The following is a 23,232-nucleotide window of genomic DNA, read 5'->3' on the forward strand; positions in this document are numbered from 1 at the left end:
CACAAGATTTCCAGTTTGAACCGTTGTCTGGAAACAATCTGAAACAAGAGAAACATGCGAAGAAAAAAAGAAACAAACTGAAATTAAACTAAAATAAGCCCCCCTCTCTCACTTTGTTTAGACTTCCTATTGACTTCCTCATTTTGCCATGTTTATCTTCAAGACTTTGAAGACTCGCCGGTTGCTTCTTTTGACTCTCATGCGCTTATTGGTGACTCTGTTCTTTCTTTCACCTTTTTCGGACTCCTTCGCCACTCTGTATCGATGAATGTTCGCGAGGACGGCGAGTGCTTGTGGCAGCAGTGCCCACGCAAGTAAAACAAGCAGGTTGCGATATAATTGATCGACCGCTCCACCAGAAGTGATTGTATTTAAAGTCTCGTGAAAATTTGGACCCGGTAGAGCATGCATGAGTTTAGAGAAACGTGGCGCCAAAAGGCTGTATATCAATATGGAAACAATGTTGACGAAAACACATGTAATAATGGCAAAGAGCGCATAAGCAAGGGGGAAGAATGTCGTAATGACATCCATTAACCCAGTGATGATGAGCTGGTAAAGCAAGCTGATCATCCAAATAAGGGCCAGTCGTCCACCACTTAGACCCAACTCTTTTTGATACGCAAAGATGCATCCCGCCAAGAATAAAGCTCCGAAGAATGAAGATATAGCGTAGTACAATTTGCGTATAGTACTGTTTGTGCGGACCGGAAGACGGGAGAAATTCTGGAAATTCTGGCTTGCAGAGTTGATACCCATGATAGGCAAAACTTGCTGCACTGAGTGCACGGCGGCTGAAGCTGTATTGGGAAAGACTCGTGCTCTCTGATTTTTTGGCTTGTTATGAATCGAAGACGTGTCAAATGAGTTGAAAAAGGCCTTCAAGGTATTGGTGTCAGAAGAATTAAGGGTGCGAGAGCTCCAGTGCCGATTATGTCATAGGCCGAACGAAGGAAGAGAAGAGAGGGTGCGTCCTGTGCGTCCTCGGAGATACCTCCACCTCAAGGAACGCGGAATTCCCGAATGAGGAGTGCATAAGGCTTGATTTCTCTGTGACAAAAACAATGGGGGCTAGCTAGCTACCTATATATCCATGACGACCGATCAGGGGCTTCCTTCCTCCGGGGATGTTGGGTAAGCGTCCCCAACAAATTAACTTCTAGTATGCCAGTCTACTTGCCCCAATTGATGCTTCAAGGTTTGATTGAATATATTCTGCCGATTACAGAGAAAAAGCGCTCTGTTCCGGATATTGCAGGTTGGATCGGTAGGGTTGTACTTGATTGCCGCTTGACCGCCTCGAAGCGCAGTATCTAACCGATTCAATGCACCCGAGATGGAATTTAGCCCTCAAATATCTTCCTGTACGTTCCGCGCCTTTTAATAATTCTTATGTTGGATACTTGGACACTGGGTGAACCTAAAGCATCCGGGATGAGTTGCGCCTCAGTTGATCGCAGGCTGCAAACAGTGACTCTCCAATTGAGCCATGATCATAATCCACCGGTAGGATATGAAGACGATGAACTTTTTTCCGATTTCATAATGCGATCCATAAACAAGCGGCAAGTCCAGGAAAAATACTAGTTGTACCTCAAAGAAACTGATCCCCACAGTGAGAAAGAGCGTCTCCTTTGGCCTCGCCAGGCTTGGCCAAAAGGACCCTCTGAAGTCGTCCTTTGTAAGCTTAATGGTCATTATATAATACAAATCCCCAAGTAGATATTCCGACCTTCCAAGGTGAAAGAGTGCAAAACAGCACACGCATATCAATGTCCACAATATGTACAGGCAGAATTATTTATGCCGGAAGCTACGGAAGGACCAAGATCCAAGTTTAACACCCAGAAGGTAAGGTATTGATAATACAGTCAGACTAAAGCAATACTGAATAGATTTGAGCGTATCATATACATAGAAGAAGAGATTTGGCAGTCATTATAAGGGTCTTTGCCAGATCCCCTCGCAGCCTGAGGGAGATAGTCGTTGGGCCATCAAGTACAGCATCCGGTTAGGCATCCGGAACGCTTCCGATAACTAACGAACAGGCATTGTTTGGCTTACTACAAGATAGAAAGCTTCAATTTTCCTTTGCGTACTTTATATTAGCTCTAGACAAGTCACAATCTAAATGAGCACTGTTTGTTACTTCTGGGCGGATATAGACACGCACGTAGATATGGAAAAGGGGCGGAATTTTTACCACACTGACAATCCACGATCATACTAGGCTTCAACTATCTGAACAGAGTGAAAGGAATACACATCGTAATTGAAAGCCAACTGAAGTATCCGGCTATTGCTTCCGACTATGAGCTGTATTAAAATTTGCGTCCCATTGATTGATTCTGCAATTTTTGGTTTTGCTTACATGTTATTGGCTTGTCTTATGACACCGTATTTCAAGTATATCTCGCAAACGAGCTTCCCTGCCTTGAATATCGTACTAATTAGAGCGTCACTGTTGATAATACATAGGCATCAACGTTATTGTAAAGGCTAAGGACAATTTCTTGCGTTCAAATATAACTCCATTGGAAAAGTAGTTGACAACTACAAAACGTAAATAGCCAAGGAATCACTACAGTCGTAGCCGATCTTAGTCCCAGGCCTATTCTATACAATTCATCCACAATCGCCAAGGGCAGCTATATCATGCCTTACAACTCTTGTCTTCGCAAAGCTGCATTATGTCTACAATTTCGCCACATACGCCATCAGGCAATCATCACACGGCCGATCTTCCTTTAGTCAAAGCCGGAGTCAGAGAACTGACAAAATTGCTGACAGAAAAAAATGGGTGGGATCAAATTGGCCGCTCCTCAGTATATGCATGGCCATTGACCCATCTGAAGGATTGGCATCAACTAGACTAATTTAGGCCGCTTCCTATTTACATGAATAGTCTATAATATGGAAAAGCTGGCACACTCCCTTATCAAAACAGTGTCGATGGTACAAGTAAGTCCCAGCCGTTTGAGAGTAGTGGCGACAAGAGACTCTTCTCTTGCCAAACTTCTGTCCTGTAGTAGCATATTCTAAGAGTCTGGCGTAGTTTATGTTTAGACAGGTCCTCTACCAGTGGCATAACAGTAGGTTGCGAGATTTCAATGTTCCTAAAAAGAAAAGGCTTACAGGAGGCGGCAAGCTTGATGGATTCCATATCACTCGTAAATCCTGTGGCCCTCACATTACCTTTATCGGAAAAGATTCCGCTCTTAGGCTCGGAGGTATTGCGGGCAACACCTCGGAGTTCTCGTTTACCTTTTCTAGGCATTTAATTTGCAAGTATGACATTCTTGTTAGTAAATTTAACAGGCTGAGATGGTTTGCTGATATTTTCTTAGTGCGCCTTTTTGATCAATAGTTACACCACTATTAGCTGCATATCTAGAGGATTTAAGGCGTTTCCCTCCGCCCAGTTGCGGTGGCGTTTGAGGCACATTTTACCCTTATATAATGGCTTTGTATATCTCAACAATGTCCTTGACAAACATACAAGAATCTCAAACAATGACATAAGTTAACTTTTGGTCGGTACTCATATACTTACCTGAACAACTTGATTAATTGAGTAGAGATTTACGAAGCGTTACCAGGTTGGCGAAGATTTTTATTAATTTATTTATCATAAGTATTGCTTAGTGCTCTTAACTTCTGTATTAGTGTATGTCAGGTAAACTTACGTTTGATAGCCCGCAAAAAGTTTTGGGTGTGCTCCAGAAGACATGTCCATTAGTCTTATCCTTCAAGCCACAGCTTCTTGAAACCCTACTCTATAGGTACCTAGAGAACAAGCCGGAACGTTCAACCGGACTATTGGCCAGTATGGGCCCGCTACCTTACGACCGAGAGAGTCGGTATGGAGAAGAGAGAAGCCGAAGTTCCTAATTAGGCAAAGTATAGTAGGGCTTTCAAGTGGACCTTTCCTCGACAGAGCCAATGGTACTCCCGAAAAAGATCTAATCTAATCTGATGACTCGGGTTATCCATCTGATAAGATCAAAATCAGTCCATCCTTAGCTAAAATATTGAGTCACTTTCGACGCGAGGCATTTAATACGAGATCTAGAACGTCGATCAGGCCCATATCTAGGAGTACGCCTCCACTTCAATGAAGTTTTTTAAGAGCTGAACGTAGTCTTCCAAAGCCTGTGAATGATCACGAAAGGGCGTACTAGCCCATTGGAGATGGAGCTTGGACTATGCATAAAGGTCGACTATGTGGAATTGAGAGCCCTCAGTTGCGGGAAGAGGGACTTTGGCTAAGAGAAAAACTCAACAGTGATACTAGCAGATACATGCATGTGATTCACAGCCAGAATATATACTATATCTTACTACTTCACCATGGAAACTGCCAAGCTGCCAAGCTGATCGTATTACTCCCGGTACTCAAATCTGGGAAGATCTCGCACATATCCCGTGGATATAAGTCAGTCTCGAGGGCTCAGTAACTTTATGGTGATGATAGCCATGAGATATCTGTTCAGAGTCAGCTTGGGTCTTATCGGCTTATTTCCATGGCTTGGACTCTCCCTTGATGTCGCTATCCACCAGGAATGTGTTGCCGCTGTTTTTGGTATCATCGGTAATCTCAACTTTGAAGGCATCGGTTATGGTGAATACTATTTGGGAGTTTGCCAAAACCCTCTGAAAGTCACTTCTGTCTACGCTATTTCTAGGGCGTATTGCCCGCCCAATGACTTAGATACCGGGATCGCCTACTTCAGCTTAGCCTGTCAGACCTATGGCAGCGTGGAACTCATCCCAGTGGCAGACATAGCTACAAATTTGACTGATAAAGCAGTTAGCAGCTTTCCTATCCTCGATCAGGATGATGAGAGGATTTTGACTAATCTCACGACGCCAATTCTAATCGCGAGAGATTGGTTTGAATTGGGTTTTCGCACAGAGGTACGCTTTCTCCATTCCAATTCTTCTAATTCATTGCCTCGCTTTCGAGGAGATTCATTAAGATCATACAGGACACGTGGGATTATGAAGCCCGAACGCATGATGCCTATGGGTGAGATTTAGTTCTGCCATCACATATTCCCGGCCTTGTAGAGGAGTAGACATTAACATTTAACTTACGCAGATACGCGATGTATGGATTCTGGGGCGGTGTTCTTGTCATTGGAGTTCTGCATCGAATTATCACCTTGATCAACGAAAGTCGGCTGTCACCTTCATCCATCGACCCTGAGAACACCGGAAGAGCAGATAGTCGCGAGAAAGCAACTGAGAGAAGCCGTCCATTTGTATCGATGTACTCATGGATCCGGAAGAACCTCATTACTCCCAGCGCCTTGCCTCCATATCGCCGCCAGCCCTTTTTCGGATGCACCATACCAACTCGCATTGAGGTATTCATCGTCTTGTCATATTGGGTCGTTAGTTTCATACTTTGTTGCGTAAACTACCGCGGATTCAAAGGCAACCTTTAGTAAGTACCTATGTGACTGAGAAGTAGAAAACACTTTGTGAGGTACAGAAGGCTGACATGGATTGATGGAAAGCTGGTCTGCCGTTGCTCCTCAGATATGGCGATATATCGCTGACCGAGCGGGCATCATGGCTTACTCCAACTTACCCTTGATGTGGATGTTCAGTGGGCGTAACAACATTTTCATCTGGCTAACTGGCTGGCAATTCTCGACGTTCAACCTTTTCCACAGACATATCGCTCGCATAGCGACTTTGCAAGCTATCATTCATTCCATTGCCTATACGGCTTTCTATTTCACTTCAGGCGATGGTAAGTTCTTATCAGTGCTCAAGAGGATTGTTTTAGAAGTCATTTATTAATGGGATCAAATCTAGCGACTGATTACCGAGAATCGTTCCATGAAGCTTGGTGGTGCCTAGGAGTCGTGGTAAGATACTGTTTTTGATCGGCAGTTCTGAAGATCCCCGGAATTTTCGCTATTTATACTGATGTTGGTTGACTCTAGGCCACGATTTCAATGAGTTTTATTGTTCTCTTCTCTTTCAGTTGGTTCCGTCGGAAGATCTATGAGTCTTTCCTTCTGATCCACATCATTTTATCCGTCGTGTTGATTGTCGCTCTTTTCCAGTACGTTATTACCATCTCAATGACCGGAGCCAATGTCTAGTATGTACTAACTATGACTAATCACAGCCACACGTCCATATTCGATGGAGAATACAATCCTTATTTGTGGCCTCTTGTTGCCATTTGGAGCTTTGACCGTTTTCTGAGGATCGTTCGAGTTATCTATTGCAATCTCCACGTTCGACTGCGCACAAAAGCACTCCACCGTAGTGTCGCCGCGATTTCCTACGACCAGGACGCCAATATCGTCCGTGTCCAAATCAACACGCACGTGAAGCCAAAACCTGGCCAGCACTATTATCTCTACCAGCCGTTCCACTTTACTGGCTGGGAGAATCACCCTTTCACTTTGGCATACTGGAGCCAGTCCACAAATGAAACTGCTCAGAGTCAGACTGACTCTCCGGCTACGAATAACGTCACAAATCCGCCGTCGAGAGTTCATGCAGTCGCTGAAGACGAGTATATTCTCTCTTTCTGGATTCGCCCCTATGATGGCTGGACACGCCGTGTTCGTGATATATGTCTGAAGTCTCAACCTACATCCAAACTCTCTTCAGTCTCTGGAGAGACTGTCCTCCTTGAAGGCCCTTATGGCATGGCCGAGCCACTATGGGCGTTTGACGAGGTCCTTCTTATTGCAGGCGGGTCAGGCATTGCGGCTATGATTCCGTATATACTTGATCATGTCTCACGGGCCGCTGCAGGTCAAACACGCATACGTGGGCTGACATTGGTTTGGTCTGATCGCAAACAAGCTTATCTCCATCGAATTGCTCAGCGGGAACTCGCGGCAGCACTTACAGGGGACGACATCAAATGTTTATTTTACTGTACAGATTCTTCAAAGGTTTCCGTCGGCTATTTAACTTTACCGTCTCCAGATGAAATCTCATTGGAGAATACATGCAAAGAGACGAAAGAATGTAGTGTGCTTGAGGATAAAGAGGCGACTGGTGATGTACACCAGGCCGATTCTTTCATTTTCAAGACGGGCAGACCTGACATTCCGACGCTCATTGAGAGTGCAGCGGCGTCCGCTATCGAGTCTGGTTCACGGCTAGCTGTGATGGCCTGTGGTCCCGGTGAGTTGGCGGATACAGCCAGGGCAGCGACACATCGAGCTATGCGCCATCAGAGTAATTCTGTTGAATATTTTGAAGAGGCGTTTGGATGGTAGTTTTAGTTCCGTGAGTGTTCTGTACATGTATTACCTAAATAGTTTTGTTTTCTTAGTTGCCACAAGCCATTTTCTCAGAAACAAATCTATCTATATGCACTATGAAAAGATCTACATCGTACATGTATTGTACCCCTTGACGTCGGTAATAAGTAATTCTCTATTATTGCAGCAGCAGCTTGGAAAACGTCCCCGCTGTTGGTGCTCTTCGCTAAGGTCTGACTTACCTACTCTCCCGGCACCCAGTCCAGCAAAGTACGTCAACGCATTTGGGTCCTGCAGAACCTCTGCGAACAGTAGGCTTCCCAGAGCCGCCATAGCATGCAATTAACGCAGTCTACTGATCATGCAAAATATGCGAAGCTTTTCCCATCTTTAGAAATGCAATTGCTTGGGCATATTGGGGTCGTCGATCAGAATTGGGCGAAAAATAATCTGCTTGAGAAGCAAGGCTGTCATTTGCCCTGCCCCTAGCTCATTTGAGTGCAATGTTAAACCCCACGATGCATGCATGTGTACAAAGGGAAAGGGCTTCTTGCCCGTGCCATGTCCAAAAAAAAAGAAATGATGTAAGAATTAGATCATTATTTAATAGGCAAGGCAACCTCACTTGAGACAAAGTTTCATTTACGACGTACCAAGGTCTGTTAATCTTCGTTAACTCATCTCTTGCTCCCTTTGCATAGATCCTGACACTTCTACTCTCCTTTGTGGTCCCTTGGCAACGCCTGGCTAGAGCCCTCTAGCGCATTCCATAGGTGGGAGAAGCTTTCATTTCCAAGTAGAAGCTAGATGTAGTTCTGGCAGAAATAGCTTTAGATCATAAGCTCTAGGTAGCCCCATAAAATGCTGTTTCTCCTGTTTATTCATAAATTAAAACCAATGCTCCATTTTAATGTATCCTCAATGGCTGCACTTACGCAGAGTACGGAGGCGGGAAGTTTTAATAATATCAAGGGCATGCTTCTCGCAACCCAAAAGATCGCAAAATGATCCTCTAGCCCTCTAGCTCTCTGACGTATACTTTTTGCCGTAGGAAATTATGAAACATATTCAATAAAAAAAGCTGGCCAATAGAAGCAAAAACATACAACAGCTGGTGTTTGCTGGTGCTAGGATAGGCCAAGTACATATATTTGCTAACCATGCAGAGAACTATTGTACTGCGCCAATAATGTTATTCAACCTATTTAATAACTAACACTGGAAGCAAATATCAAATCTCTGCTTGAAAAATCAATCCTTCATGCTAAATGAATTCACTAAGATATTTTCCATTGATCCTTCTGGGGTGAGAGCATTGGTACCGCTAAACTTTTCAAGTAGTATTTCCCTAGATCCGGGGGTTTTGGATATCATATTATTGTTGATATGGTCTCTGACTTTGTCAGCAGGTGTCTTGTTTCTGTGGTCTTCGTTATTTGAAGTTTTGCCTAAGACTGCTAGCTTATGGCAAGTAAGAATTAAAGAACTCAGACCAGCTGTAAGCGCCGTCGAAACAGAACTGCCCGAAATGCGCTCACTAGAAGCAATAAATGGGATAACGCCAGCTGCGACATTCTTTCCTCGTAGCATGAAATCAAATTTGTTTTCGTTAGTCTCACGAAGAGTCCTTCCGTACTCGTCGCAGGCTGTAACAACAATAACTTCATCTCCCATCCATTCGGCTGGATAGGATGTCGTGATACTGGATCCCTCATCATGGGTACTGCAGACGATAACAACTTTGTTTTTCTTAGCTTGCAGGACTTGGTTTTTAAGATCTTCATCCTTCTCAAGCATAGATATACTCATTGAGATTATATCAACATCTTGATCGAGAGCCCATTTGAGTGCCTAGAGATTGCATATGAAAATCAGAATGCCTGCTTGGGGCAAAACAAATATGAGGTGGGGGGGGGGGGTTTACCCTGGCTGCCCTTGCGGATGTGATTCCATGTGTACGTTCTGCTACTCTGGCCACATAGAGATCACAAAATGGATCCATAGAGCAGATGAGGTTTGCCATCTGAGTACCATGAGGATCGGAAGCGAAGAGCCATGAACTAAGCTTTGAGCCATCATCCACAAATGAACGACCCCCTTTGATACGACTGGAAAGGCTTTTGCTCGCCATATTTTGCCCTGTTTGGCCGCCATTCAATGGTGTAGTGCTCGTCTCTTGCGCGGCTGACGTATGAGTAATACTCAGCACACCATTATCGATAATGGCCACCTTTGTCGGTTGAAAGTTCTTTATCACTTTTGGATCTATATTTGAAATATGGCGCTCAAGGTCTTTGAGGAACTCCGACAACACAGGAGACACCATGTGAGCTCTAGGGGAGTTGTTAAATGATCAGCCGAGAATGTCAATGTTACCAATAGAGCTACAGAGAGATTGTTGCCCTTGGGGTACATGAATAAATATATCGAGGCTTTTTACCAACAGGGATTCCACAAGAGGCTAATAAACCACTTACATTTCGTTTAAGTTGACAAGAGTTTGCGTTTGAGCTGGATTCCAGAATATGGTATCGACTGTTCTGTTATCAACTTCGACCATACATGTACCTTTCAGCTTTTGCAAACCCTCCATGAGATAAGTCCGAAGCCTTTCAGAATCTTGCTTCGTCATCGTTTCCTACAGCATTATTATCAGCTCTCATACCAAACTCTTGTAATTGAAGGATAAACAGAGTGCATAAGCTTCGTTGAGGTAGTAGCATACCCGTACGAGATGAATATGAAGCTTTTTGAGCTATAGCTTTCGTACTCGATGGTCAGCAATGAGTAACGTACTAATTTTCATGCTCTATAAGTGGACTTGGCTAATAGACCAGTAGCATTCGAGGAGATGATGGCAAACGGGTTGCACTCGCCTTGGTAAAAGTAGGAATTCCGTCTTTCCCCAACCAATGGTCAATAACAGCTCGCTTACCGCTAGAATATAGGTGCAGCTCTTTAATCCTCTCGTTAGCTTCCATCTTATTCTTGTTGGTCCCATTATCAGCGTTCTGTCTGTTGTTGCTGTCTCTGCAGCAGAAAATAGAGAGAGAGAGGTCAAGAAATCGCCAGTCAAGATATTCTACTTGGAATCTGTTAATGTATTCTGCAATACCTTCCTCGTTGTGTGGATTTATCAGTCTGTCGCGAACTCTAAGACTAACAATCCGTTCAACGTTTTTCTCATCACGTAGCCAGTCTAGGATTTTAAATGCTTCCTTATGTTGAACTGTGAGGTAAGAGTTATCGCCAAATGCCTCTCTTTCGTCTATCTTCAAGTCGAAGGCCGGAAAGTCAACATAGCGTATAGTCTCCTCGAACGAGAGAAGAGTTTTATTTTTCAGTTGACTTGTCACGGAGTATACCAAGTCTTCAATGCGGAACTGCCTAGAATCGAACCAGGTTAAGTCGAAGCATAGCTCTCCAGCTTTTCTCATAAACTGTTATTACTTGACAATGACGATATCTGAGTGTGTTTAAAAGGACCAAGGAGTGGATCTTACTAGTCTCTATATAATATTCAGCACATGTGAGAAATAAATTCCTTCTCTCCTATAACCAAGATGCATGTAATGCATAAAGTGGGATGGAAGTTGTGGACTTACGCCCAGATTCATGGAAAATCTTCGACAGCGTCTTCATCTCCCTAGTCTGTCGGACTATCCAAGATACTAATATTGCGCGTATTCTCTTCGATATTTCATCGGGTTCTCGATCGCCCAAAGCAGAGCCATTCCACTCTTTACCAATATACCAGAGCGGATAATGCTTGTCGTTAACAGCATCGCCGTTCCGCTTTGTGCTCTTTGGTAGCGCCTGTTCAGTTATTGCCCACTTCGAATATTTCTCGTCTTTGAGAAATTCAGTGATAAATGAGACGCTTCGATGATACACCGCCAGATGAATTAAAGAGAATGTCTCTTGAATTACGTCTGCTGGAACCGCTTTCCAAATGCTCATCCAATCCTCATCGGCTTCCAATGCCTGCACTTGCCTCTGATCCTGTTTGATTGATTGTAGTTCGATGATTGAGTCAATAACCTCGCCATTCGTTGTCTCGGAGATTTTCATCAGTTGAACTAGTTTCTTGATTATCGCCATATAAGACTGATTTCCATCTGACTTCCTGCAGTGGTCCATTGCTACTAGAATGTGGTTTCCAACCATGAGTTGCTGGGTCAAGTCTTCTTTTCTGAGTAAAACGTTCACAGCCTCTTCTTGTCCATTTCGCACGGCGCTTTCAAACGCCTCGTTAAGGAGGGCGAAGTTTGTCATACAAGGGAAGTCAAGAATCTCTCGTAGAGTATCAATACCTTTCTGGCCAGAGTCAATTGCATGTTGCAAAGCCGTCTTGTTTGCTCTTGAATCCTTCTCCTTGACAATTTTGTACGCGAGGGCTCGGTCACACTCGCTGTCAAGTAGCGCAATTCTCATAATCTTTATCACGGCGGCGTTGCACTCCTGGGCCGCGTGATGAAAGGGTGTTTGTCTGCTCTTCTTTATTTTAGAGTGCCCGTTACTTAGATTGCATCTGTCTTTGATAGATTTGAACTGAGGTCGGCTAAAGTTTCCATCGGGAGTTTCGAAAGAGAGATTCGGATGTTTTTGAGCCATCATGATGATAAAATCTGATTCAGCGAGATCAGGTTTACTGTAGTCATCACTGGCAGCAGTATATAAAAGGAGCCACAGAATACAGTCGTCAATCTCATCTTTCTCGGAATCCAGAAATTTCCTTACGGTATCGAGCGTCGCAGCTTTGGCAGAAGCGCTGTTTTTGGAGGCCTCGGATATGGCCTCGGTGATGTGATTGAATAGATTACTAACAGCGTATGCTTGCGACTTTACAAAAGTTTTCTCTTGCCGAGCACTTCTCCATTCTTTCAAAAATTTGTCGACGTAATCTCGGCTCTTGTCATCGTCTTTCCTTTCTGGCGTATTCATGATTGCTGATGAAAGAGTATGCTTGGTTGTAGGTCACTTAAGAGACGTGATTAATTGTTGGACATGCAGGATAGATTGATGTAGAAAGTTCAATCACTAAATAGTTCTGCCTATCGAATTTTAAGCATCGACTTGGATAATACTCCTTGTACTGAATAGATAGGTTAGTAGATACTCTAAAATGCCAAATATAGGCATGTATGAGGGTGTTGCCCCCAATAGGTAGTAGGTACCTAAGCCAAGAAGGCCATTGAGGGTTGGGTAGCGTTGCATGAAGTGTGAGTCGCATTTCCTGAGCTGCAACCCCAACGGTCTATCCAAAGCCTCTTATCCCCCTATCATCTGCTAGTATTGGCCATACTCTTACGTCAGTTTAGTATTGCACTTCGGTGACGGATTGGTTCTGGACCTCATCCGATGGCATCCGCCAGGTTCTTTTGCAAATTTGCATCCCAAAAGCCCCAAATCTACTGGGTACATTCGGGAATATTTAGGCAGCAACTCAACAGTTGGGAATCTTACGACAATCTCTTGATATAGTATGATGAACGAAACCTCAAGAATGGCAACCACTAGACAAATTATTACTTAGATATGAGAAATCGACCGATTACAGAAATACGTGCATATGAAAGTGCCAATCATTTATCTTAATGAAATCTTTCACACCAGGACTTTTCTTCTATTAGGAGATTATGTTTGTTTGTGACTGGAGCTGGCAAAATGTAGTGCCTACGGCCCGCAGAGCTTGTTCCACCTTGACCAACTGAGCGTCTCTACGTTCAATGTCTCGTCGAAGCTGGGCTATGATGATGTCTTGAGTTGCTAGGCGTGCTTCCGTCTGTGCCGCTCGGGCTTCAAGAGCAGTCAGCCTCCTGGAGTCATGCTCGACGCTGAAGCCATCCACTCTCCAGGCTGGCTGAGGCTGTTCCTCATGCGTGATGAAACCGCCCAAATGACTGGTACTATCAAGTGGCTTGTATGGCAAAGGCGGCGCCGGTGGCTGCGACAATAGTGGTTGCGCGCTGGCAACCTCTGACCTTTCCACTTTGTACGTCTCGGCTTCATCTCCGATGGTAGTTCTTGGTAACGATGATTCTTGGTTTGTGGCGATGTTATTCGCAACTGGGGGGCTCCAAGCATTGTTAAAATCTGCTTTATCACCACCAATCAAATTTCCGAGATTTTTAAGATCAATGTCTTTGTTTTTCCTTATCTTTTCACCTTCCGCGTGGTGATTACTTTGGTCCCACATACCTGGACGAGGCGTAACTGTAAAAGAGCTTGAATCGCCTTGTCTCAGTCCCAGAAGCCGCTTAACATTATGTTTCAAGTCGTCGAATGTACCCGTTTGCACATCAATTCTGAAAGTAACAAAGTATGGATCATGCGCACTGTTCCTCTTGAGGAGTACAGTAGCCCAGACCTCTGGCGTGATCCCGTGATTTTGCAACTTGTTCTGTTTCATAAACCATGTGACACCAAACGGTCTCCCCTTCTTATTATACTCCATTTCAGACACGCCTTCGTCAAATGCAGTCTGATTCCAAGAGACAGTGAATTCTTTGTCCCATCCAATCGAAAGCGAAGAGCCGCTATAGCCGCCCGAAGCGGTCATGTTCCGCTTGCTGGAGGATGTGACGTCAGCTGCTGAGTGCTTGGACCTCTCCAACTTATAGAAAGGAGCCCATGCCTGGACTTCTGGGTCATCTCCACGGGTTTGGTTGCAGTCTTTAAAAGTCAAAGTTGCTCTCATAGTCTTGATTTGGAGATCTGCGCTGAAAGATTTGAAAGAGAACTTGAGAACCACAAGAGTCATGGGGTCTTTTTGCTCTTCTTCGCCATTGATAGTGACGGTCTCCCGCCATCCATCAACCCAAGCAATTCGCTGGACGGAGACACGGTGGTCCGACCTTTCACCACTGTCGTAGAGGGGGATGCCTTGTGGATCAGGCGAGTAGTGAGATTTGGTGCTCCCTTGGGCCACCACTGCCGCCGCTCCAGATTTAGTATATAGATCAAACGGCATAGGCGTAGATGCGTCAATCTCTTCAAGGGGTGGGCAGAATTCATTGTATACAGCATGTTCGTCGTATAATTCGTTATTGCCCAAAAATCGTGACATCTTACTGAGCCTCTTTTTTTGTAGTCTTCTTTTTGTTCAAATTATTATGAAGCGCTCACATAAATATGACAGGCCGAGAAAAAAAAGTCCGGGCTGCAACGAGCTACAAATAGTAGGCTGCTCCTACAACTGGAATTCAAAACTTCTATGTATGATCAGCCTCTAAATAGAACCCTGCTTGTTGTAAAAGCCTGTCGGCTTATAAATACTGCTTTAGGAGCACGCCATTCGACTTGCAAAGCAGAGCAAAACAGGGAATCTATAAAATATCAACGCACAATACTCCAAATACGTGCACCTCCGCAACGCCAATATCTGTAGGTGGTGCGTGCACATTGATTCCGCTGTCCTGAGATTATGATCCACCGCTTGCTTGCCTCTTTTCCTGTTTCATGCAGCTATTGTGTTGCATTCACGCCTTATAGTCTTGGCTAGGCAGCCACATGCAGTTGTTGAGCTATTTAGCAAACGTATTGAGTACATTGTGAGACTTCTTCCCAGTACTTCATTGATACATTACGCTTTAGAAACACATCATTGTACATGTACAACGTGACTTTGCATGCATTGGTCTTGTCTGCCACCAGTGCTGCCTTCGCTGCCTTCGCTGCCTTCGCTGCCTTCGCCATCTTTGCTGCCTAAATGAACTCATCTTGCAGAGTTCTAACACTTTCGAGCCGATAAAAGCAAATTGACAAAGATACTCGCAAAAAGATCATCTGCTTAGCTGAACAAAGGGCACAGAGACGGTAGAAAAGCAAAAATCAAGAATATCAAATAGCCAAGTACTACCAAATCTCCTCTCGCGATAATATTATTTTTTCTTCTTTTTCTTCTTCTTTCTTTTTTTCATTTTTTGGTTTTTCAAAAAAAAAATGTCACAGAGTAGGGATGTGATAGCAGCCAAGAAAGATATGTCTGGAAACAGCCTGGATGACGACCCAGATGTGCTTTCGCCGGGAACAGCCAATATAAAGAAAGACGCAGAAATCTCGCCAGACAAATTTGCAGCAATTGATATGCCAATGAGCGACGAATCTTGGGCTTCTCAAAAGTCTATTCCTCCTTCAGGGCGTGCATCCTCAACCTCTGATACTGCCCAGATGATACGAAGCTCAGCACCACGAATCGCATCATCAATCGATATTCATTCCAACTCCGACAATGATGCTCTGGAACTCTGGGATTCTGCATATGACATCCTAAAAAATAGTGATCGTACTCTTTTAGAAGCATACGAAAGGATGTTAGCACCCTATCTATCGCTAGAAAATCTCAAGGGCCAGGTAGAGCGCCGCTCTTCCGTAACCACGCTCCATGAAGAGGATCTTGTCCATCGATATCCCTTGGAAAGGAAAATACAGATGGATCGAATCATTGATACCTGGAAGGCGGACGACGGCTGCGCCGTTTTGGCCGATTCCGATGTGAGAGTCCATCTAGGGCTCTATATGGAAGGGCCAGCTCGTTCCCTCCGTAACATTATGCGACCGATTCTCGAGAGATACCGATACGCGTCATTGGTTTGGGTACCACTGTGTCTGGCATTGGAGGTGAGTCCGTTGTTGGTGATTATAGACACTCATATGGAAAGCTTTACTGATCAATCACATCTTGACAGGCAAGCATGTGTTCAAGTACAATACCTGAAGGTATTCGATCGGATATCGTCGTTATAGCCTCAAAAATGGAGTGGTATATCGGACTTTCTAGGTTCTTATTCAGTCCAAGCGACAGCGATTCCGATGACCCAGCCCCTCTTGTCATTGAATCGCTTAAAGATTTATTGATAAGGCTGTACAAAGCCGTTTTATTTCATACGGTTCAGCTATCGGTGGCTCTTATACATCAAAATGGCCACTCGCCGCATCAGGCCTCAGCTAAAAGAGTTTTCGAAGAAGAAGAAACTCTTGTGAAAGAACTCAGAGGCCATAAAATCCATACGGAGCTTACTGAAATATGTAGTGACGGATCGATCCGTGACATTCGCCGCGTAATGTACGAAGAGAAAGCCCTTCCAGAAGATATTCAAATTAAGTTGGGGCTGCGGTTATTTGACTTACCTTTGGAATTGGATGGCCATGATACCTCCCTGAATCAGCTCTTGTGCGATTGGGCGTGGGATACCAGGGAGTATCAAAGCCTATTTGATGGGCGGCTTGATGACTCAAGGCATTGCCGTGTGCTCTGGGTGTCAGGCCCGCCGGGCCTTGGCAAGACAGTGCTTTTAAAGGCAACTAAGGAGAGACTTTTGCAACTCATGGACACACGACGCGATAATGAGAATTTCAATGTCATATACTTCTTCTGTGATAGCAGAAGTCAACAGCAGCATGATATTGTATACCTCATCAAGCATCTGATATTGCAAATCCTCCAGCTGCAACCGCATCTTAAAGGACATTTGGAGGAAAAACTGACTTCAACGAACCGTAAAGCATTTGACGATGAAAACAACTTTTACGCTATATCAATGATACTATACAGTATGCTTGATGATTCTGAGTTTAAATTAACTTATGTTGTTCTTGATGCTATCGAGGAGATCTGCGCCGACATGACTCGTCCTAGCGAGACATTGCAAGACCTGCTAAAACTGATTATCAAAACTTCAGAACTATCACCGCGCCTAAGATGGGTGGTCTCTATTGATCCTGCCAAGGTTGATATTACTCTCACGCCATCAAACGAATTTACGCAACTCCAACTAGAAATCGACGATCCTAGATACCGCCATGATTTGCAGAAGGTAGTCGACAAGTGCATCTCCTTGAACGTCGCTGAAGTGGCCGAGGCATTGTCTTTCTCAACCATATTTCGGGAACAGATTACAGCTCTGATGTTGAAAATGGCGCCTCGCAATTTCTTGTGGATTGATATTGCCTGCAGTCTTATAAAGTCCGACGGCATACCATGGCATGCTCAAAGCATCATCGAAAATTTGCCAAAGGACATTCCTTTGCTCTATCAGGAGATAGACAATGGGCTTAAGAAGCTTACTGATTCCGATCGAAATTGGTGCTACGACGTCCTATCTACTACAGCTATTGCATTTCGATCACTTCACATTTCAGAGCTCAGAAGTCTTATTAATTTACCTCCACATATTGACCTGGTGACGTTGGTGAATAAGTTTTGTCCTCAGTTCGTTAGGATATCCAAGGGTTACCTTAGCTTCGCACACACATCAGCCCGCGACTATATACAAAAGTGTCTCATAGCCAGCAACAAAATGTCATCGAAACATTTACTCATGACCGAGCGTTGCTTAGCGAAATCCAGCGTCATAAAGAAAGAAAGTGTGAATACATATGCCATCATCAGCTGGATGTTTCATCTGTGTGGCATCAATGATGCGACTGACATGGATATCGGAATCAAGTTGGCGAATGAGTTTCTCGACGACTCTCTCATGGAATGGGTAGAAATGGTAGCATCGCTAGGCCTTCTATCGAGAGTGATCGTATTGCTTCAGAGGTTGCATGAAACTCTCTTTAACGCAAATGTAAGTATACATGTACCCCTTTTGCGATATATAGACACATATCTAACATGTAGTTTCCAGATTGATTGTTCAAAATTGAATGATTTTGAGCGTTTTCTCAGCAAAACACGAGACATAATATATTTCCTTGAATTTCACCATTCCCTTAACGCCCCTTCAGCGCTCAGCCTTAAATGCAGCCTTCCATTTCTGCCTAGCGTATCAGAAGTGAGACGAAATTTACTTCCAAAAGCTTTCCCTTGGTTAGAAATTGCGCCGAGAATCAAATCAAATTCCGAGATGGCTATTTACAGTCTTAAGGGCCATGAAGATTGGGTACGCTGCTGTGCTTACTCACCAAATGGTCAACTTATCGCCTCGGGTGGGGATGACGGAACGGTGCGTATATGGGATGCTGAGACAGCTAGCTTACAAAACATATTCTATGTGGATAGCTACGTCTATCGCATCCTGTTTACTGACCAATTCTTGTTCGCCCTCTCCCGCTCTACCATTCAGATTTGGGATGTGTTCACCGGTAAACATGTGCGGTCTGTATCGGCCTCGCATTATGGCCCTTTGCGAGATATTAGCTTCTCTCCAGTCGAACAGACGCTCGTCGCTACAACCAGAGATCATGTCCTTATCTGGGAACTTCCTGTCGATTTGAGGCTAGGTGTATGGATTGAGAAAACTCTAGACCAAGATACTACCGATCGGATGGGCGTGGCCATGAGTGTGACATTCAGCCAAGATGGCTCCTTTTTGGCATATTCTTTATCATCAAAAATCATCATTTGGGATCCAAAAAGCGACAAACGACATCTCTGCCTTGAAGAACATGATGATACAATCTGTGCGCTCGAATTCTGGCCAGACTCGAAGCTCCTAGCTTCAGGCTCAGATGATGGAACGCTGCGTATATGGTCAACAAGTATCGGGGAGACTCGGTCACTATGTACTCTCCGCGAAGGTATGGTGGATGTTACCTGTCTTTCAGTCTCATCTGACGGCTTGCGTCTCGCCTCAGGTTCATCTGACTCAAGCATCAGTATCTGGAAAGTGATTCGCGAAAATTCCGGACATGGGCTCTCGTGCATTTTTGAGCGAAAACTGTCTGGACATGATAGGATGATCTTTTCGGTGGCTTTTGCTCCACAAAGGCATAAATTAGTATCTTCGTCTAAGGATCAAACTGTGAGGATCTGGGATACTGATACTACTGAACAATGGCGTATGGGGCCTCATAACCAAGTTGACCAGGCTGACCACCGACAAGCCGTTAATCATACAATTGAAGAGCACACAGAGTCAATCAACTTCATCATATTTTCTCCGAGGAGAAATCCTCCTGACAAAGAAATATTTGCTTCAGCTTCTGATAATCAAATATGTTTGTGGAGTGCTGACACAGGAGAACTCATCACATCGCTCGGGAAACATGACGATGAGATCCTCTCCCTTGCATTTTCTCAGAATGGTGATACTCTAGTCTCAAGCTCTGAAGATCGTACAGTCTGCGTTTGGGACGTAGATAGCTACAAAATGAGATGCTGTCTGAAGGGCCATCATGATTGGGTGAGGTGTGCGGAGATATCCCCTGATGGGCACTTTGTGGCATCAGGATCAGACGACTGGTCAGTAAGAGTTTGGGATATCACGCAGGGCGCCCATGAAGAACTTGCTATTGGCACCGATGCCGAATCTAGAATAAACTCTGATGACGATTCTGACACTGAGAGCGAGGGGAACGAACAGGTAAGAATATTTTCAGCCCATACAGACTATATCTATTGTGTCGCATTCAGTTCAAGCGGCTGCTACTTGGCGTCCGGCGGAGATGATCGCAGAATTATGATTTGGGATCTTCAAAATGAAAAAGGCAACCAGCGTGAAGCAAAGAGCGTTCTTCACCACTCTTTGCCCCAAAAGAGAATCCATAGTCTTGCATTCACGGAAGATGAAACTCGAATTTTGTCTCTAGACATACAGGGGACTATCAAGATATGGGACCTTCGAACCAATTTTTGCCACAAAGTACTACAAAGTGGCGAACAATTGATTCAAACAATTCAATTTGATAGCCGGTTTCCAGGCGTCTTGATCACCAATATCGGAGCATGGCCAGTCAGCATAGAAGATCAACTGCCGTCAGAGCCCATAAGTAACTCATCTGCAAGAACGGCATTTTGTGAACTTGCTCGAGAATCTCCGCCTGAGTCATATCCTTTTGGCATCAGTAATGATCGGAATTGGATAACTTGGAATAACAAGAACTTGATCTTCTTACCTTCTCAATACCGATTTGAAGATCCTGATTTAATTACATGTCGTGTCTGGGATAACAAAGTGATTATAGGAATTGGCTCAAGGCGTGTGCTCTTTTTTAAGTTTTCCAAGCGTATAGAACCCAAGCTCTGAATTCTGAGTTTGTTTGGAATCTCTTATATTCTGTTTATGCCTTCTGCATCTTAGTCTATTTTGCTTTATTTCTAAGGTATATCAGTCACAATATTCTGCGCTCTACACTGTTTGCAACGTGAGTGAATTTGTTGAATCTCTTCTTACGCCAAGCCAATCCTTACCTCCGGCCCGATTTGCGGTATCCCGATCAAAAATGACTTGTGTTGCTCCAACAGTGATCATATGGTACCATATAATGAGTGATTGTCTTAAAGATGCTTGGCAATTACCTATCCTTTATGTCTTGATCCCCTTAGGTTAACTGTTCCCAGCCTTATATAAAGGGAGCTTCATAGGCCTCCAAAAAACCAAGCAATGTGACTTCGCATTTGGAAGCCACCCCACGCAAGACAAGAGCTTCACGAGATCCCGTATATTGTAGTGGATATGGTCGTATGTGCTAGCTCTATTTTTTTAAAAATGACCTATGTACCATTTGAAAGTCTTCGGAGAGAAGTAGCTAGGCCGGCACAACAATGCCGTACTTATCGTAATCGAACTGTTCGAGGCTCAATATACATTCGGCCCAGTCATCATCGACCTCCCCTAGTTGCCAGCTGTCTCCAAACTCGCTCAGCCCCGTCCTCCCTGCCAGTACAAGCTTTTGCCTTTCACGATATTCGACCGCGAAATCTGGATGTGGCACCCAAACAACCCTCATTCCAGCCCGCCTCCCAGCTTCTACACCAATGACGCTATCCTCAAATACGAAACATTCTCTTGGCAAGATCGTCTTCTTATCAGAGCTAGCCATTGTCGAGTTTAGTGGCTGCAGGGCGATTAAATACATGTCGGGAGCTGGTTTCCCCCGACCCTTTGGCACTCTTGGATCGTCGCCCAGGATTCGTTTATTTGGCTTGAAGGAGTCAAGCAGCCGCTTTGTTTCCGGCGTTGATACTTTCAACTCAAACTGTGACTCTTCGTGCTAGATGCCAATGGCAGTTCGATCCTGTCGCCAGGGGAAGCACTGCGTGCACGACTGAGGTTGGACAACAGCTTCTCCGCACCAGGTAGCGGCTCACAGCTTAGAAAAAGCATGTGCATCTGTTCCTTCGATTCACGAGCGAATTGTTCGCGAGAGATAGGCAGCTTTGCCCAGTTGTGGAATACTTCACCATTTGTCGAATCTGGAATACCCATGAGCTGGGCCCGAACGGACAGAGTCAGAGTAGGCCTCGAGTACTTTTGAAGCTGATTCGTAGACTGAGTGATTATATCTTCCGAGTTAATGAGAAGCCCGTCCATATCGCAAATGCAAGCCCGGATTGGCGGAAAGCTGGCGGCAAGTCGTTTTATTTAGCTTTCCACTTGTGCTTCAATGGCGATGGCCATGGATTCCACTGCTAGGGGCTGCCTTTATTACGCAGGAACCCTACTTACTCTGTCTTGAGCTGAGCCATAACTCCTGGTTGATCCAAGACCGGCCTTGATCAGGTTTAGCGGAGTTGATTAAAAAAGAGATACGAGTTGTGTTTATGTTCTCGACTTCAAGGTAGTGCTTGCTGTTTGCCGAGCCTTTTGCTTCTACCCCGCTACCAGTTCCAGCTTATCCAGCGTCCTTTCCGTCAGTTCGTGAAGCACACTTATCTACAAGCGCTATGATCGTTCCGTGTACCGTGGCTACTTTAGTAATGTAAATTGTTATGCCCAGCCTCGTTAGAGTATTACGCATTGAGGCGGCTGCTAAATGAAACTGCATGGGTGAATTATCAGTTAAATCTGAGATCGGACCTTATGATCCATAAAGCTAATACTCCGATACTAAGTACTAGAGCAAATGGAGCTCACTAAAGGGCCGTTTAATAGAGCAACTGAAGGATTTTTTTTATTGGGCTTCGAGCTGGTATATACCGCAACACTAAGCCCCGAAATGCGGAAAATGCTTCATTTACCATGTTTCCTGCTCAATGGGTATTCTTCAAATGCGGATTTCTGTGGCCGGGAAGATATTTTGGAGCGCCTTGCGACCGAGCTATTGCCGTCCAAGAACATCATGACGGGCTCGGAGACCTCTTTATAACAATTTGCGTTTTGCGGATTTGGGGGGATTGGAAAAATGGAAGTAGCTCGCAAGTTTGCCCGGCGTCACAGGGAGTCTTTCGACGCAGTATTCTGGGTCGTGGCGGATGAGATTGCAAAGCTTGACCACCAATTCCAACAAATCTCCTTAGCCTTGGGGCTTGAAATCTCGTCTGAGTGTAAGAGCCAGGCGGTAAACAGAGAATTTGTGAAAGGATGGCTCTCTAATTCTAGAAAGGATTTATCAGCACCAGACGAACTTATGCAGCCTGGCCAAACTGGACCAGAAACGACATGGCTTCTCATATTCGACAATGCAGACGACCCAGTGATTCTGGCCGACTACTGGCCTCAAGGTAGCGGATCCATCCTGATCACCAGCCGTGACCCATTGGCGAAGAGCATGTTTACGAGAAGACCTCTGGGTCTGAATCTTGCTCCTCTGTCAAAACAAGACAGCTTAACCCTCTTCAGCCACCTGACTAGCGTTTCTAACGAGCCAGATTGCGACACGGCACGAAAAGTTACTGATGTACTTGGTGGAGTTCCTTTAGCCATCTCTCAGATGGCTGTCGGCAAGATCTTACCCTGTCTGAATTCTTGGAGCTGTATGCAGATCATGAAGAACATGCTAGCCTTTATGAGACAAAGTTCGATACCAACTTGATCACATATCGCCACTCTCTCTCAACTGTTTGGCCATTTGAGAAGCTGAAACCTCCAGCTCGACAATTGTTGGAATTGATTTCATTTCTCGATCCAGACGTCATTGGAGAAGACCTATTGACGGCGGCATCCATTAAACTGTTTTCAGATGGCGTAGAGTTCAAGCAGAGCAATTATATAGAGGCTCGACCAGAACTCTTACAGTCATCCTTGGTCTACCGAGATAAGCAAATGCAGCAGGTATCGGTCCATCGCCTTGTCCAAGATACCATTTTAACAACAATAGA

The 23,232-nt window shown here is 44.6% G+C and overlaps 6 protein-coding genes across 6 annotated transcripts; 3 read left to right on the forward strand and 3 right to left on the reverse strand.

Moving 5' to 3' along the window:
• Positions 1 to 4,476: 4,476 nt before the first annotated feature.
• Positions 4,477 to 7,259, forward strand: TGAM01_v200190 (hypothetical protein; the record flags this gene model as incomplete). Its single annotated transcript, XM_018809143.1, has 7 exons — positions 4,477 to 4,917; positions 4,989 to 5,029; positions 5,102 to 5,449; positions 5,523 to 5,761; positions 5,827 to 5,879; positions 5,958 to 6,079; positions 6,146 to 7,259. 7 exons carry the CDS (start codon positions 4,477 to 4,479, stop codon positions 7,257 to 7,259), a joined length of 2,358 nt encoding a protein of 785 aa, XP_018657620.1.
• A 1,236-nt stretch (positions 7,260 to 8,495) lies between these two features.
• Positions 8,496 to 12,188, reverse strand: TGAM01_v200191 (hypothetical protein; the record flags this gene model as incomplete). The annotated part of the gene is made up of 4 exons (XM_024548505.1): positions 8,496 to 9,095; positions 9,169 to 9,577; positions 9,722 to 9,779; positions 10,850 to 12,188. The coding sequence occupies 4 exons, from the start codon at positions 12,186 to 12,188 to the stop codon at positions 8,496 to 8,498; spliced, it is 2,406 nt and encodes an 801-aa protein (XP_024406720.1).
• A 685-nt stretch (positions 12,189 to 12,873) lies between these two features.
• Positions 12,874 to 14,313, reverse strand: TGAM01_v200192 (hypothetical protein; the record flags this gene model as incomplete). The annotated part of the gene is made up of 1 exon (XM_018809145.1): positions 12,874 to 14,313. One exon carries the CDS (start codon positions 14,311 to 14,313, stop codon positions 12,874 to 12,876), a length of 1,440 nt encoding a protein of 479 aa, XP_018657622.1.
• Positions 14,314 to 15,188: 875 nt separating this feature from the next.
• TGAM01_v200193 (hypothetical protein) lies at positions 15,189 to 21,026 on the forward strand (the record flags this gene model as incomplete). The annotated part of the gene is made up of 4 exons (XM_024548506.1): positions 15,189 to 15,866; positions 15,935 to 17,818; positions 17,879 to 19,555; positions 20,811 to 21,026. The coding sequence occupies 4 exons, from the start codon at positions 15,189 to 15,191 to the stop codon at positions 21,024 to 21,026; spliced, it is 4,455 nt and encodes a 1,484-aa protein (XP_024406721.1).
• A 134-nt stretch (positions 21,027 to 21,160) lies between these two features.
• On the reverse strand, positions 21,161 to 21,660 carry TGAM01_v200194 (hypothetical protein; the record flags this gene model as incomplete). The annotated part of the gene is made up of 2 exons (XM_024548507.1): positions 21,161 to 21,536; positions 21,641 to 21,660. 2 exons carry the CDS (start codon positions 21,658 to 21,660, stop codon positions 21,161 to 21,163), a joined length of 396 nt encoding a protein of 131 aa, XP_024406722.1.
• A 656-nt stretch (positions 21,661 to 22,316) lies between these two features.
• TGAM01_v200195 (tetratricopeptide repeat domain-containing protein) lies at positions 22,317 to 22,946 on the forward strand (the record flags this gene model as incomplete). Its single annotated transcript, XM_018809147.1, has 1 exon — positions 22,317 to 22,946. One exon carries the CDS (start codon positions 22,317 to 22,319, stop codon positions 22,944 to 22,946), a length of 630 nt encoding a protein of 209 aa, XP_018657624.1.
• Between the last annotated feature and the right edge of the window lie 286 nt (positions 22,947 to 23,232).

The sequence above is a fragment of the Trichoderma gamsii genome (genome assembly GCF_001481775.2).
Source record: "Trichoderma gamsii strain T6085 chromosome Unknown Scaffold_1.2, whole genome shotgun sequence".
Taxonomy (NCBI): Eukaryota; Fungi; Ascomycota; class Sordariomycetes; order Hypocreales; family Hypocreaceae; genus Trichoderma; species Trichoderma gamsii.